The following is a 16,917-nucleotide window of genomic DNA, read 5'->3' as shown; positions in this document are numbered from 1 at the left end:
AAGACAAAGCTTTTCACTGTGCCTTGGTACACGTGACAATAAATTCAATTCAATTCAATACAGTTTCAGCATTTCCTCTCTGCCCTTAAACCACATGCCTTAGTGAATAAAGGTAAGTGTACTGTATGCCTTTCAACCACTTTATTCACCTGTCCTGAAAGCTTAATGGACTGATATACACGACAAGGTCCCCCTGATCCTCTGTACTCCCCAGAGTCTTTCTGTTCATCATGCATTCCTTTGAATGGTAGAATTTTTTGGATTTCTATGAAATCCTCCCTCATGCTTTTAAACTCTGGTGAATTTAGTCCTATCATCCAGTGTCTTTCCATATGTCAGTTCTGCCTGTCCCAGGAATCAGCCTAGTAAACCTTTGCTGCACTCCCTCACTAGCCAGAATATCCTTCATCAGATAAGGAAACCAAAACTGCATGCAGTAGTCCAAGTGTGGGCTTAGCAAATACTCTGCACAGATGCAGCAAAGGCATTCAAGATAGCAACTCGCCACCATCTTCTCAAAATGCTGACCCAGCCAGCAATGCCCACGTTGAAAAATGATTAAAACATCCCTGTTCCTGTACTCACATTCTCTCGCTATAAAAGCCAGCACTCATTCACCTGCTGCACGTCATGCTTACTTTCAGCATCTTGTATACAAGGACAACCAAGTCTCATTACACATTCCCCTTTCTCAATCCATCACCATTCACATAATAATCTGTCTCCCTGTTTTTGCTCCCCAAAACTGATAAACTCATAGATACCACCGATACAGCATCTGTCATGTATTTGCCCACTTACTTAACTTGTTCCTATCACACTACAGGTTATTGCCTCTAAACCCCTCCTCACTTTTGCTGGTCATGCTGCAGTTGCTGAACAATGGATGTAGAATTCCCAGTCCTCCAGTTCCCTGGCATGTTTCGCATATCAAAGCAGAATCGCACAATTGTGGCCAAAGCTTTGGCAATTTCCACTTCTACTTTCATTGCACTGAGCAACCTCATGCACATCTCAACTGGACAGGATAACTTCTGACTTTGAACAGTCAACCTTTCTTTGGGGCCACCTCTTTATCCTTTTTGTGTTAAAACCCTTTCCAATCCTGTCTAGTACCAGCTCCTTCACTGAGATATTAGTTGCATCCTTTTCTTCAGCGAAGACAGAAGCCTTGACCTCCAGAAGATTTTCCAACCAGCCCTACCTCTCCTCTGAACACTCATGCAATATTTGTGTTTGTAGAGGGGTTTTGGTTCCACCTATTTCTCCCTTTTGGTTTCCTTCTATCTTTCTAGGTACTTTTTACATCAGTTTGAATCCCTACAGTGTGGAGGTAGGCCATTCTGCTCATTGGGTCCATACTGAACCTTCTAAGGGCATACCTCCATCCCTAGACACATTTCTTACCCTAGCCCTGCTCTTCCCATGGCTAATCTTCCCAGCCTGCACATCCCTGGATATTATGGGCAATTAAGCATGGCCAATCCATCTAACCTGCACATCATTGGACTGTGGGAGGAAACCCATGCAGACATGGGAGGAATGGGCAAATACTATACAGACAATTGCCGAGGGTGGAACCATCCCAGATCACTGGTGCTGTAATGTAGCAGTGCTAACCACTGTGCCACTACGCCACCACTTGATTTGCTACTGAATTCAAATGTATCAGAAGCCTCTTTCTTTCTGTTTCCTGCTGCATATTTCATCACCTTGGGAGCTTTACTTTCAAATTTCCTTCCTTTTCTCCCTGCAAGAATGTGTTTAGTCTGCATTTAAACTCATTGTTGAAGGACTCTGACTGCACATTTCCTCTTCTACTTTGATTATAATTCACCTTTAATCCTTCTTTCAACACATTGCCATAAACCTACCTCCGCAGCTTGAGCATCTTAGCCTTTTGATTTTCTGTTTGATCTGTTTCACAACCATCTAAACCCAATTGCATTGGCTTGTGTGGAAAGGAAAATGGAGAGAGATATAACATTTAACCAGTTCTAATATTGGCTTTAAGCACTGGAAAAGTAGCATCAGTTCTGTGATCGCAAGATCCTCCAAACCCAGCAGCAAGAAAATGATCCGAAAGCAGGTTCCTCACCCAAGCCTACTTGTCCAGCACTGAGGCATCATTGATTCTCTTGCACTTCATAGATCTCGGAATCCCTATAATGTGGAAACAAGCCTTTAGGCTCAACAAGTCCACACCGACCCTCAGAAGAGCAACCCATTAGACTTTATTAGACTACATTTACCCCTGACCAGTGCGCCTAACTTACACATTCCTGAACACTATGGGGAGTTTATCACCTAACCTGCAGGTCTTTGGAATGTGGGAGGAAACCAGAGCACCTGGAGGAAATCCATGCAGAGAATGTGCAAACTCCAGTCAGTCGCTAGAGGCTCCCTGACTGTGTGAGGCAGCAGTGCTAACCACTGAGCCTCCGTGCCATCCGATGTACACAAGGAGGGGTTAGGTAGCGAGGAAAGATACAAATGGGAACATCATTGGCCCAGTGATTCAGGCTCAGGCTCATACTCTGGGGACACAGGTTCAAATGCTATCATGCTAATTGTTCAAACTTAACTGAGTTATCGGCCAGAGCAGACCAGACCCCCTCAGAATATTTTAAGATAGCCTAGACCTTAGGGTTTTCTTGTTTTAAAGTTAGAGGTGATTTTTCAGTTGCAGTGTGATAGGTCAAATTACTCAACGTTAAGCAAAGCGCAATTTATTTAAACACTGCAGTTAAAATTCAAACCGAAGAAAGAGGAATTCAGTATAACTTAATTATAGGACAACTTAACTTAACAATACATACAGTACGTATTACTAATTAAGTACTCCATATAGGTACATCCATAAACATACCTCTTGACAAGAAAGGCAAATTCAAACAACGATATTTACATACAGTTCTCCACTCCAGGAGGAAACAACATCGAGAGATTTCAGAAAAAGTAGCTGCTAGGAATCATTCACTGAAGCTCCCAAATCTTCCAAGATCCCAACAGATTCTGATGTTAAAGCTAAACTAAATAGAAAGCCTAGTCTGTGAGGGCTGGCCACACTCATTCAGACTGTTTCCATTGTTCCAACATTTTAAAAAACTGAAAGACCTTACAGTTGCTTACTCTAGTGTTTCTGGTAGACAGCTCAGCGCATCTGCCTTTACAACCTCTCTTTAAAAAACAAACAAAACAAAATAACTTTTTAAAGTGATAAAACCGTCACAACCCTAGTTAATAAATATTTGGAATTGAAAGCTAGTTTCAGTAATAGTGACTATGACATATATCATTAATTTTTTAAAAAAGCTACCTGGTTTGGTAATGTGTCAAGGTTGGCACAGAAGTTATTAATTGAATCAAAGTACACAGAGTCCCAACTCTACCTGTCTGAAGAACTTTGGTTAATAGGAAACATTGACAAGGTTTCTATACTTAACAAGTCTGCTTGTTACCACTGAATAAGTATGATCCATAGGTAAACAAACTAAAGAACTATCAATGTGTAATTCTTGTGATAGAGTCATAGTTATGGGGTCACTGTTTAAACGTAAGTGGTGTCCATTTAGAATTAGTTTCTCTACAGTGTGGAAACAGGCGATTAGGTCTAACAAGTCCACACTGATCCTCTGAAGAGTACCCCACCCAGATCCATTCTCCTACGCTGATTACTCTACATTTACTCCTGAATAACACACCCAACCTACACATTCCTGAACAAGATGGCCAATTTAGCATGGCCAATTCACTTAACCTGCACATCTTTGCATTGTGGGAGGAAACCGGAGCACCCAGAGAAAAGACACGCAGACACAGGGAGAATGTGCAAACTCCACACAAACAGTTGCCCAAGGCTGGAATCGAATGTGAGTCCCTGGCACTGGGAGGCAAGCAGTGCTAACCACTGAGTAACCATGCTGAAGATGGAAATGAGGAAACTTTTTTTCTCAGAAGGTTTCAAGTCTTTGGGATTCTCTTAAAAGGCAGTAGATGAGCAATCTTTAAATATGTCTAAGGCAGAGCTAGGTAGATTGTTGATGACCAAAGGGATGAAAGATTATTGGGAATATATAGGAATGTCAAGTTGAGGTTAAAGGAGAAGGCTCAAAGGGCTTTGTTTGTTTCTTGTTCATATATTTGTAACTCTATTTATTGAAACATTAACCCCCTTTTAATGCCCTACATACAAATTTAAACATAGGCAAATAAAGAAACATTGGTATTATGAGTGGAGGAAAAGACTGAGAAACACTGTTTAATAACACAAATCTAGTGGCTTTGATATGGTGTTCTTTTTTAGTTTATTAGTTTTCCTATTCTTCACTCTCCTTTCTCCAGTTTTATCATTCATAGCAGGCACGGGGTGATTGAAACAGTAATTACAAAGTCTTTTTGTTACTGTTTAATAGCAATGGCTTATTGCAACTAGTGGAAAAAAAATTGAATAGTTTCATTCAAACTTTGAGTTCTTTTCCTACAGAGAGATAGAAACACAAAATCTACTGCTCTCCAAAGGTGTTTTCCTGCCCAGGGTCCAATCAGAAAGATGTTATCAGGCTGATGAACTTTGGCATCCGCAAGTGGTCACAATTGCACAAACCAATCAACTCCCTGTTACTGACTCCATCTCACTTTATTCTCAAACCCTGGTGTCATGCCACCTAATGTCACTTCACCCACTGCTTTCAAAATAACAGTGTAAACATAACTCACAATGAGCTCCGGTAACCTATTTTCACAAGTGCAGAAATGTCTTCTCCATTCCTTGGCTTTAAAATCAGTCCTTTTCCCATGTCAGTTCGTGACCCAAAAAAAAAGTGAGTAAAAAGAGACAGTCCTTACAAATGTTCATGATGTCTGACTTGATCATGCCCACGTGTGACTCCAGACTCTAAACTACCTTCTGAAGTGACTTAGCAAATCATTCAGTTGTACCAAGCTACTGCAGGAAAGTCAAAATGGAATGAAACCAGGCAACTCACTTCATATAAAAATGGGAGGTGTTGGAGAAACTCAGCAGGTCTGGCAGCATCTGTGGAGAGAAACAGAGTTAATGTTTCAAGTCCAATTTGACTCTACCTCAGCATTGACTTAGGGCACTAGAATGAGAATGGCCAACCCAGCCATTCAACGGTACAAAGCTTTCCTTACTAACATCTGTGCTGAAATTGGGAAAACTGAGCCACAGAGCAATCAAGAAATAGTCATTTTCATTGTAATGTGCCTTAGTTGGGGATTGATTCCTCAGACAGCTAGATGGCTGGTTTACAATGCAGAGTCATGCCAACAGTACAGGTTCAATTCCGTGAAGGCTCAATCTCACCCCTCACTTGAGGTACGTTGACTCTCAGATTGAACTCACTACTGGAGGTCTCTCTCTCTCATATGGGATAGTTGGACTGAGGCAATTTTACCTTTACTTTTTATCATAGCTTACTGACAGGGTCCACCACAATCACCATCAATAGGTCTGTCCTGCCAATCAGCAGCAGAAGTGATGATGCACTAAAGTTTCTTTAGGAGAGACCTGATCCCTGTGAAGTCTCATGTTATCCTAGCTAACACATGAATCTCTAACTGATTGGTATCACTCAGACTCCTCAGCTGATGATTTGGGAGCTCCCCCATTTTGGAACATCACTTGGAGGATGTACAAGGGCACAAAATATACCCTGGGCAGCACGCACAGTCACTTACTGAGCTAGTCAGGTGCTGAAGGACACATTTTCCAGACTTAATCTGGCACATGTGGTGAGTGAACAAGTAGGAAGCATCCTATTTGATTTTTTTTTTTGCTCCGCACCAGTCTGCCTTTTGTTACAGCTGAAGACAAGAATGAAGCAATTGCAATGATCTTCAACCAGAAGTGCTGAGGTCCTTGGGATCACAGAAGCCAGCCTTCAGCCAATTCAATTCACTCCATATGATGGATAGAAAGGGGCTGAAGGCTCTCGGCACTGTAAAGGCTTTGAAATCTCCTGGTAATATAACTGAAGGCTCATGCTCACGTGCTAACCATACCCAAGGTCAGGCTTTTCCATTACCACTACAGTGCTAGCATCTACTCAGTAATACTGACTATCATTAAGACATGTACTATAGAAAGAAAATATCAGTTTCCTTATGATGATTATCCAAGTGATGGAAGAGGTTGCTACTGGTGCCATCATTGACCGTTACACAACAGTAGTTTAGGTCTCGATCAGGCCCACAACTTCAGTAGAGGCTTGGTTCAAATGTGGACAAAAGAGCTGGATTCCAGATGTGAGGTGAGAGCAACCACCCTTGACATCAAGACGGCATTTGACTGAGTGCAGCATCAGGGTCTCCCAGCAAGATTGAAGTCAAGATGAATCAGAAGAAAATCTTTCGCTGATTGGTGTAATATTTAGCACAAAGGAAGGTTGAAGTAATTTCTCGAAGCCAATCATCTCAAACCTCTCTGCAGGAGTTCCTCAGGGTGGTGTCCTAGGCACAGAATCTGCTTCATCCATGACTTTTCCTCCATCGTAAGGACCAAATGAGGAATATTTGTTGATGACTGAAGAACATTCAACACCGTCCGTGACTCCTCAGATTCTGAAGCAACCTGCATTCAGCCACAGCAAGACATAGTCTTGGCTTGATAATTAACGAGTAAGATTTTCACAACTCAACTACCAGGCAATGACCATCTCGAGCAAGAGAGAATCGAACCATCACCCCTGAACATAGCTATTACTATTGCTGACTCCCTCTATTCTCAGCTTTAGTGCACCAGCCCTCAGTGAGGTTCCTCAGTTCATTACAACTCTATAGGGGATAACCCAAATTGTCAAATTTCTGGCGGATACGGAATGAACTTACTCCCCTTCTTTATTTAGGCTCTCTGTTTGGTTGTGACAAGATTACTTTATAAAAAATCCTTTGCATCCTTTTCTCCCAAACCAAATGAATTTATGTTTTTAAAGGAGCCAATTTGACAAGGCATTTTTTTTTTGTTCACTCATGGAACATGGATGCTTCTGACTAAGCAAGCATTTATATTTTGTCCCACAAGGCCCTTGAGAAGGTGACTGCCTTCCTGAACCGCTGTAGTCTTTCTATTGTAGATACACCCACAATGCCATTAGAGAGGGGTATGTCCAGGATTTGGACCCAGTGATAGTGAAGGAATGGTGCTTTATTTCCAAGTCAGGATGTTGAATAACGCACCTGGATTCCTCAGACAGCACATTCCAAACCCATCTAGTAGGGCAAAGGCAACACCTACCATCTATAAATTCCATCCCCCACCAACCGCAGCCCCTCAACCCTCACCCGCAAGGTACACACCCATCCTGACCTGGAACAAAACCACTATTTCCTTCACTGTCACTGGGTCAATCTCCTGCTCATAACACATCAGAGAGGTACCACCTCCAGCAATGTGGTACTCCTTCAGTGATTTCAGTCTAAATATTATGGTCAGGTCCTGGAGTGAGACTTAACAAATAATCAGCAGATTTGGAAGTAAGAATGGTAACCATTAAGCTGTGGCTGACACAAAAGATGATGTAAATTCTTGTGTAACTTCTGTTCAGGATTATAGATGTTTAAATGCTAAATAATTTTGATAAAGATGGAATAGTGACTGGTAGATGACAATGTGCTGAGAGCCAATTTGGAATGTGAAACAAAAATCCAGGGACAGCATCCTCTGTTTTGAGATGACTGTTAAAAAGAAATATCTCATGAAAGCCCTTAAGGATAGAGTGGGGAGGGGTGTTAGAGGGAGGCAGAAACAAATTGTAGAAGAGAAGATGTGAGATGTTTCCACTGCCAGACAAAACAGCCTTGAAAATTACAGAAGTTAATTAATTGTTTACTAAATAATGAACCATGGAGCTGATCATTAGCTGAGATTGCTTTCATGATGAGAAAATTGTTGCTATGGAAACAAGAGTCTGCACATCAAAGCACCTAATGCTTGCTTTTAAATAACATTTCAGTGAGTTGACTTGAGGTCAAGAGCAGAGGAGAGACATAACTACATCAGCAATGTACCCAGAACATAAAACTGGACAGCTGGAACTGACAACCAGAAACGGCAGAGACAAACCACTATAAATGCTGGAGGAAACATCACAGAAGCGCTTCAAAGGAGGTTCCCAAGCACTGAGGATGTCACCTAGACAGGGGACGAAACATTTGCAACACAAATTCCCAGCTTGGCAAACAGAACCACAACAGAACATAAAACTAGTGAATGGAGGGTGGGAAAGGGTGGAATGGAGGGGGTGAAAGGCAAAACACCGAAACACAGATATGTCAGTGCCAAAAGGAGTCAAAATAAAATAATGAAGCTGGAGGTCCAGTTAGGCGTCAACAAGAAAACAACAGTTTTCATTTATACTGCACATTTAATGTCATGGGGATGTCTCAAATTGTTTCACAGAAACATTATAAACCAGTACTTGCGCAAAACCTCAGAAGGAGATATTAAGCCATATTGTGGGGTGAAGGAAATCATGGACAAGCACACAGTCAGTTTTGTGGGAAAAGTCTGAGTTCTTGGAAGGCTGTAGGGCTGGAGGAGTTTACAGATGGCAGAGAAAGTGGGGCAATTTATATCGTAATAAAAGCAAAATGCTGTGAATGCTGGAATACTGAAACAAACACCGAGAACACTGGAGAAAATCGATAGGTTTAGCAGCATCTGGAGAGACACACACAGTTAACATTTCATGTCTGGAATGACTGTTTATTTATTACACCTTTTGTGATCTTAGGATTTTGTGCAGTGCTTTTCAACAAAAGAATTCCACTCTGCACTGATTTGGAGGTGCCAGCGTTGGACTGGGGTATACAAAGATAAAAATCACACAACATCAGCTTATAGTCCAACAGGTTTATTTGGAAGCACGAGCTTTCAGGTCACTGCTTCTTCACCTGATGAAAGAGCAGCGCTCCAAAAGCTAGTGCTTCCAAATAAACCTGTTGGACTATAACCCCCTGTTGTATGATTTCTAACCATTCTGCATTGTAACTCCTATGGTGATATCAAGAATTTGCATCTAACAAGTTCTCATGAATAGCACTGAGTTAAAGACCAGGTACTCTGTTTTTTCCAGGTTATGTTGTTTGGAAGTATGACCACAAGTCTATGAAGAATTTACCCGAGATTCCTGTAAAGTATGATGGGACTTTTCACAGTCATGTGAGGAAGCAGCCAGTGCCTTGGTGTTGTAACTCAGTGGAAATGTTTTTACCTCTGACAGTGCAGCCCTCCCTCAGCATTGACAACTACGACCTTACTTTTAAGTTCAAAGTCTAGAGTATGAATTTGATCTTCTACCTCAGGCTAACATCAAGAAATCATCCAATCATTTTAAAACTGATTTGGGTAGACTTTTCCTAGACAATAGGATATACCTAACCTAGTGTGCGAAAATATTTGAAACACAGCTTAATAATTCCTCGTGATTCAAGCAGAGTGTGACATCCAAATGCAAGATAGTTACTCAGACACCAATAGCACAGTACTAGTAGGGCTAAGCAAGCAATAAATACAGTATGGTTTCTGGAAGACATGCACCAATCAAACTTGGTAGATACTGGATTTCCAAATGCCACCTAGAGTTCTGATCTTAAAGTGGTTGTTCCCTGCTATTCTATGCAATCTTTCATGATGGGTTATATCTTGCAATGCCCAGAGTCTTTGAGCTGCACAGCACAGAAACAGACTTTTCGGTCCAACTCATTCATGCCAACCATATTACCTATGTAAATCTAGCCCCATTTGCCAGCATTTAGCCAATATCTCTCTAAACCCTTCCTATTCATATACCCATCCAGATGCTTTTGATATGATATCATTGTAACAGCCTCCACCACTTCCTCTGGCAACTCATTCCATACACACACCACCCTCTTTGTGAAAAAAATGCCCTTGGGTCCCTTTTAAATCTTTCCCCTCGCACCTTAAACCTATGGCTTTTAGTTCTGAACTCCCCCACACTAGGGAAAAGACCTTGACAATTTATCTTATCCATGCCCCTCAGCTTCTGGTCTCCAGGGAAAACAGCCCCAGCCTCTCTTTTTAGCTCAAACCCTACAACCCTGCCAATCCTTGTAAATCTTTTCTTAACTTTTTCAAAGTTTCACAACAGCTTTCCCATAGCAGGGAGACCAGAATTGTCTGTGGTACTCCAAATGTGGCCTAACCAATGTCCTGTTCAGCTGCAATGTGACTTCCCAATTCCAGTATTCAATGCGCTGACCAATAAAGGAAAGCAAATCAAATGTCTTCTTCAGTATCCTATCTACCTGGGACCCTACTTTCAAGGAACTATGAACTATCTATGGAAGTGGGTTCCTTCTCAGCCAGACTTGGCACGGTGGCTTTCTCGATGCTTTAACTGTTGAGTGGTTATGCTACAGAAGAATCAGAAAGCCAATCCCCAACCATCAGTGGGATATTGCTTGGATATTTCCATTGCTCTATATTGTAACTAGCATTTAAACCAAACATGACATGTAGCCAACATATCTGCTGTAGTTTCTACTTCCATCATTCAAAACAATAACCACCTGAATTTAGATTCAGACAATTGCAAGAAATTACAGTTAATTACAAGACTTGGGCAAATTCTGACACCAAGGCAGTAATGATTTTTGCCATAACTGATTGAACAGTTGAGCAAGCTGAATGGCACCTTTTCCTGCATTACATAATTCCCCTGAATCTTTAGACCTGATTTCCACCTTATCCAATAGGAAGCAAATGCTTTGTCATACTTTAGTATTCACCATTACTTTGTGATTTTGACACAGAGTTTTCTGTTAATTGAAGGGCATATTTATTAGCAAATTATAAAAGCACGAGTGGAGATACTCAGTGGTCTGGATAGAGTGGACATGGAGATGTTATTTCCACAAGTAGGAGGGAGTAGGACCTGACGGTACAACTTCAGAATGAAGGGACAACCCTTTTGAACTGAGATGAGAAGGAGCATTCTGTTTTTATTTCAGATTCCCACCACCTGCAGTTTCTAAACGTGTGTAGTATAAATCTTACATGGATTTGTTGGATTGAACAGTGTGTTTCTTCCCTGTATTCCCAACACTGGTCAAAACATCCAGGATTCCATATCTTTTAGTTTCTTGAGGGAATGCTTTAATGCGAACCTGAACCCAACTCACTTCTTCATAGATTTACAACTCACTTCCTCATCAATTGGCCCTTCTCTTGTCCCTCACTAACATGATTTAAAATAAGCAGATTATTTTACTTCAGACTCAGCAACATTCTCTGGTGTTTACAGGCTCGAGTACTATTGATGTGAATAAGCAGTGATCAACATCCATCTTATTTCACTCCTTGACTTAGTACAGAGGAATACACCCAGTAAAAATTCTTTCTCAATCTATCTATATCTCATCTCTTCTAACTTGGATGTTCTTGATGCATAGAAGACTTGTTGCCCAATATGTATCAGTTCTGCTCCAAGTAATTGCAATCTGAAATCTTCTTTGTGATTGCAATAAAGGAAACTAACATACTGACCATAAGACCATAACACACAGAAGTGGAAGTAAGGCCATTCGACCCATCGAGTCCACTCCGCCATTCAATCATGGCTGATGGGCATTTCAATTCCACTTACCTGCATTCTCCCCGTAGCCCTTAATTCCTTGTGACATCAAGAATTTATCAATCTCTGCCTTGAAGACATTTAGCATCCCAGCCTCCACTGCACTCTGCGGCAATGAATTCCACAGGCCCACCACTCTCTGGCTGAAGAAATGCCTCTGCATTTCTGTTCTGAATTGACCCCTTCTAATTCTAAGGCTGTGTCCACAGGTCCTAGTCTCCTCGCCTAACGGAAACAATTTCCTAGCATCCACCCTTTCCAAACAATGTATTACCTTGTAAGTTTCTATTAAATTTCGCCTTAATCTTCTAAACTCCAATGAATACAATCCCAGGATCCTCAGCTGTTCCTCGTATGTTAGACCTACCATTCCAGGGATCATCTGTGTGAATCTCTGCTGGACACGCTCCAGTGCCAGTATGTCCTTCCTGTGGTGTGGGGACCAAAACTGGACACAGTACTCCAAATGGGGCCTAACCAGAGCTTTATAAAGTCTCAGTGGCACTGGTAGCTGGTGTTTTCAGTTCTTGAAATGTAAGGGTTAAGTCCAGTCAAGCTAAAGAGGAAGTGCCAGAGAACTGGGGACAGATAATATGATTCCACCTTTTAAGAAGAGTGGTCAAAATGAAGCAGGAAATTGCAGACTGGTGAGTCTCATGTCAGTGAGGGAGAAACTACTGGAGAAAGGAGCAAATAAATATCCACTCAGAAATGCATGGGTTAATTAGGGATAGCTAGCATGACTTTGTCAGAGGGAGGTCATGCTTAACAAATTTGATAGCATGTTTGAAAATTTGATCAATTGTGTGGATGAAGGAAGGAAGATTTAAAAGGGACCTAAGGGGTAACTTTTTCTTGCTAAGTGTGAAATGAGCTGCCAGAGGAAGTGGTGGAGGCTAGTACAATTACAACATTTAAAAAGCACCTGGTTGGGTACATGAATAAGAAGGGTTTAGAGGGATATGGGCCAACTACTGGCAAATGAGACTGAATTAGATTGGGATATCCGGTCAGCATGGGTGAATTGAACCAAAGAGTCTGTGCTGTACATCTCTATGACTCTATGACTCTACGTAGTTTATATGGATTTTAGCAAAGACTTTGACAAGGTCCTACATGGGAGACTGATTGAGAAGGTTAAAGCGCATGGAATTGAGGAAAACTTGGCAAGATGGATCAGAAACCGGCTTAGTAATAGGACACAAAGGCGAATGGCAGAAGACCTGTGTCCAGCGGTGTGCTTCAAGGATCAGAACTGAGACACTTATTGTTGTTTATATATATATATATATATATATATATATATACACACACACACACACACACACACACACACACACACATATATGATTTGGATGAAAATGTGAAGGGAATATTAAGCAAATTTTCAGATGACATCAAAATCGGTAGAATGGTTGATAGCGAAGAAGATGGTTGTAGGTTACAGGGAAATATCGGATTGGTCAGTTGGGCAAACCAGTCGTAGGTTGTATTTAACCCTGATAAGAATAAAATGATGCACTTTGGAAGAAGAAACAAGATAAGGGAGCATGTAATGAATGATGGGAGACCAGGTAGCTGAGAGGAGAAAGGGATCTTTGAGTAATTATTCAGAGATCCTTGAAGACTGTAGAGCATGTGAATAGAATGGTTAAGAAGGCCTTTGGGACAGTTGCCTGAGTCGTGGCACAGTGTATGAGAGTAAGGAGGTAATGTTGGAATTGTATAGTGTGCTAGTCAGGCCACAGCTAGAACACTGTGTGTAGTTCTGGTCATCTCGCTACAGGAAGGATGTGACAGCATTAAAGGGGGTACAGAGCAGGTTCACAAGGATGTTGCCTGAGATGGAGAAGTTGAGCTGTAAGGAGAAACTAGACAGGATTGGATTATTTTCTTTAGAAAAGAGAAGACTGAAAGGGGACACGATTAAGACATATAAGATAATGAGGGATAAGGACAGGGTGAATAGCATGCAGCTGTTCCCCTTGGTTGAGCGGTCAATTATGAGGGGGCATAATTTTATATAAGGGGCAGGAGATTCAAAGAGAATTTGGGAAAAAAAAACTTGTTCACTCACCGGATGGTGGGAGTCTGGAATGCACTGCCTGGGAAGGGAGTGCAGGCTGAAAACCTTACAACCTTTAAAAAATATTTGGATGAGTACTTCAAATGTCTTAACATTCGAGGATCTGGGACAAGTGCAGGAAATTAGGATTAGTGCACTTTGTGCTATATATGTTGGTGCAGACTCAATGAGCAACAGGGCCTTTTCTGTGCTGTATGAGTCTTTGAATCGATGAACTTCTTCAGCCAGAGGGTGGTGAATCTGTGGAACTCATTGCCGCAGAAGCCTGTGGAGGACAAGACACTGACTGTCTTTAAAACAGAGATGGATAGGTTTTGTTCTCAAGGGGATCAAAGGTAATAGGGAGAAATGGGAGAATGGAGTTGAGAAACATAACAGCCTTGGCAGAGCCAACTCAATGGGCCGAATGGCCCAATTTTGATCCTATACCCTATGGTCTTATGCTCTTAATGTTGCAGAAGGTGATGATTGAATCATGCTTATCTAAAGTTTTGGCTTTAAACTCTATGAAAACATAAGCGTTCAAGCCTTTTATACAAAATGTAAAGCTTTGTAAAATGACAAAATGTTATACTATTTTCATTTAAGTCTGTCGGAAATCCATTCAGCCTCAGAGTTCACTCCTGAATGGATTTTCTTTAAGCTTTGTAATAGCTTACAATATTGCAAACAGATTTTAAACGATCCATCATCTGTGAAACACCTTTGGGCATTCTGAGAGGAGCTGTGCTCTTTTGTTCTTTACTGGGCGGTACAGTGGTTAGCACTGCTGCCTCACAACGCCAGGGACCCGGGCTTGAATCTACCTTCGGGCGAATGCCAGTGTGGAGTTTGCACATTCTCTCGGTAGCTGCATGGATTTGTGCACACTTCCCATAGTCCAAAGATGTGCAGGTTAGGTGGATTGGCTATGCTAAATTGCACATAGTGTCCAGGGATGTGCTGGCTAAGTGGGTTAGCTATGGGGCATGCAGGGTTAAAAGGTTGAAAGGGTAGGTATGAATAGGTTGCTCTTTGGAAGGTAAGTTTGGACTGAATGGGCTGAATAGACAAACACGAGGCTGGAAGAACACAGCAAGCCAGGGAACATCAGGAAGTGGAGAAGTCAATGTTTCAGGTACTGTCAGTTCTGCTATGATGCAGTAGCTCCATTCTCGTGCAATCCCGTGTTATAAGAAAATCGTGAAATAGCAGCACCTTTTAAATTAATGCAGCCATAATCACATTATAACCAATACATGTTTTAAAATTTCATGCTTTAGAACAGTGTCCCCAATTCGTCAGTTGTGTTACAGTGAATTTGTGTTAACAAAATGTGCGTTATAGCAGAACGACCTGTATAATCCTTCTTCAAGACTAGTAACTTGAAAATTTTACACCATCCTGAACATTAAATATGCAATGGGTTATTGGAGTAATTTGTCTCTCATCTCATTATGCAGCTTTATCTTTCAATGGGCAGTATAAGGGTCTATTTTTCACTTTTTCAGGTGGTTATATGCGATATTAACCAGGCACAAGGTGAAATCACGAGAGCAGAGTTTGACTTGAGATATGGACCTGAAAGAACTGCCTTTATCACCTGCGATGTCACATCATTGCCCCAACTGAAAGGTCAGTAGGAATATTATTTTACAGTTTAAATACTTTTCATCTAAGTGCATTCTTCCAATATTTATACTTTACTTCTCTCTTTCTATGTAGCATTGTCATTGTCTATGGCTTACGCCATGATATCAGCATGGGCTAATATGTGAAGGTTGGTGAAGTAGCTAACTCCAAGGAACAGCTCAGTTCTCATAGTGATGGAACCACGATTCGTGCTTCTCTGCACCTCATCACAAATACACAATTAATATTAATCATACTAAACACTGGTAAATCAAATGGCAAAAATGTAGTTAATATCATATGATGATTGGGGCTCCATAAACTCACAAGTCGCTCACATTGTTCTTGAATTATTGGAGAATAGTTGTAGAAGTGAAGATGGAAGTAAGTAGAGTTATTCTCCCCATCAAATTCATGCCCACACAATGGAAGAACTATCCAATGAGTCACACTCGTCTGCTCTTTCCAGGCAAGTTTCACCTTTTCATGCAAGCCTCCAATTTTCTTTAGAAAGTTCCTGCTGAATTTGTTTCCACCACCCTGTCAGTCAGACCATTCCAGATCAAAGCAAATCACTGTATTCGGACCAATCTCCTCACCTCCCACCTGGGGAATTGCCAGTTATCTGAAGTGTGTACAGTTAAGGTTAAGGTCTTGGAGCATCCTGTGTGAGGCTCAGAAAAGCACAGCCAAAGTAGTGGTGTTCCCAGGAATGTGAAAGTAATAAATTTGCTCTCTTTTATTCACTCAACAAAACTTTGTAAATGGGTCCTTAATGTTTCTGGTGATATAGTTCATTGCCTTTTGATTGAAGAGAGATTTCAGCCCATATTCAAAAAGAACTTTAATGCTTCTCACAGCTAATTGCAGAGGTTGAAAATAGAGATGTTGATTCAGCCTTCCTGGTCTCGCTGAAACAGCTTGTTCAACTTTGAGGAAGGGCTATTTGCTTAGCTGTCATCTCCTTAGATAGTATCACACGATCTCAGCGCTTCCAGTATTTCGCCTTTATTCCGAATGTCAATGGTTACTGTAACTTGAGCTAGAAACAACAATAAAGTGGGTGGAGGTGTTATCAATGATACTAGTCAAAGCAACATTGCATTCGGGGAACAGGGAGGCTGGCTTTGAAGAAAATGCTTTCACAACTGATAAACCCTCCCTACCACCGCAATCATTTCTTTAGCAAGTCGTGAATATTCTATTTTAAAAGATCCACTTCCCATTAAAATCATCTCAAGTGAACTTTAAAGCAGGGGTGCTAAATAATCATGTGTTTTTTAACTTAAATGTCACTTCAAGATCCTGAAGTCCAATCATCAGGCTGTGAAAGTAATTATGATTTTGCATTTAGTAGCATTTCAATTAAAAAAAAGTTGTTTCCTTTGTGCAAAATATTGTTCCGACGCATTTTATAACAGAACAGAAGAGAGAATGTCAATTTACCCCAATATGCTAGGAGGAAGAAAATTCACACTGTGCCTTTTACAATATCAGGATGCCCCGAAGGCTTCCAAAAATGCAGTCATATAACTCTAGTAATGTCGAAAACATAGCAGCCAATTTGAACCCTGCAAGCTCGCAAACTGAGAAGAGCAG

General features: G+C 41.2%; 1 protein-coding gene across 3 annotated transcripts in view; it reads left to right on the top strand.

Moving 5' to 3' along the window:
* The window catches only part of LOC132826787 (15-hydroxyprostaglandin dehydrogenase [NAD(+)]-like), a 98,564-nt gene that overhangs the window by 19,768 nt on the left and 61,879 nt on the right, over positions 1 to 16,917 (top strand). For all 3 annotated transcript variants that reach the window (XM_060843016.1, XM_060842997.1, XM_060843006.1), the window contains one exon: positions 15,198 to 15,321. In XM_060843016.1, coding sequence (XP_060698999.1) covers positions 15,198 to 15,321 — 124 coding nt within the window. The remainder of the gene's footprint in view (positions 1 to 15,197; positions 15,322 to 16,917) is intronic.

Source organism: Hemiscyllium ocellatum, chromosome 2 (genome assembly GCF_020745735.1).
Source record: "Hemiscyllium ocellatum isolate sHemOce1 chromosome 2, sHemOce1.pat.X.cur, whole genome shotgun sequence".
NCBI classification, from domain to species: domain Eukaryota; kingdom Metazoa; phylum Chordata; class Chondrichthyes; order Orectolobiformes; family Hemiscylliidae; genus Hemiscyllium; species Hemiscyllium ocellatum.
The sequence above is the reverse complement of the archived record's forward strand: the minus strand, read 5'-3'. Positions and strand labels throughout refer to the sequence as shown.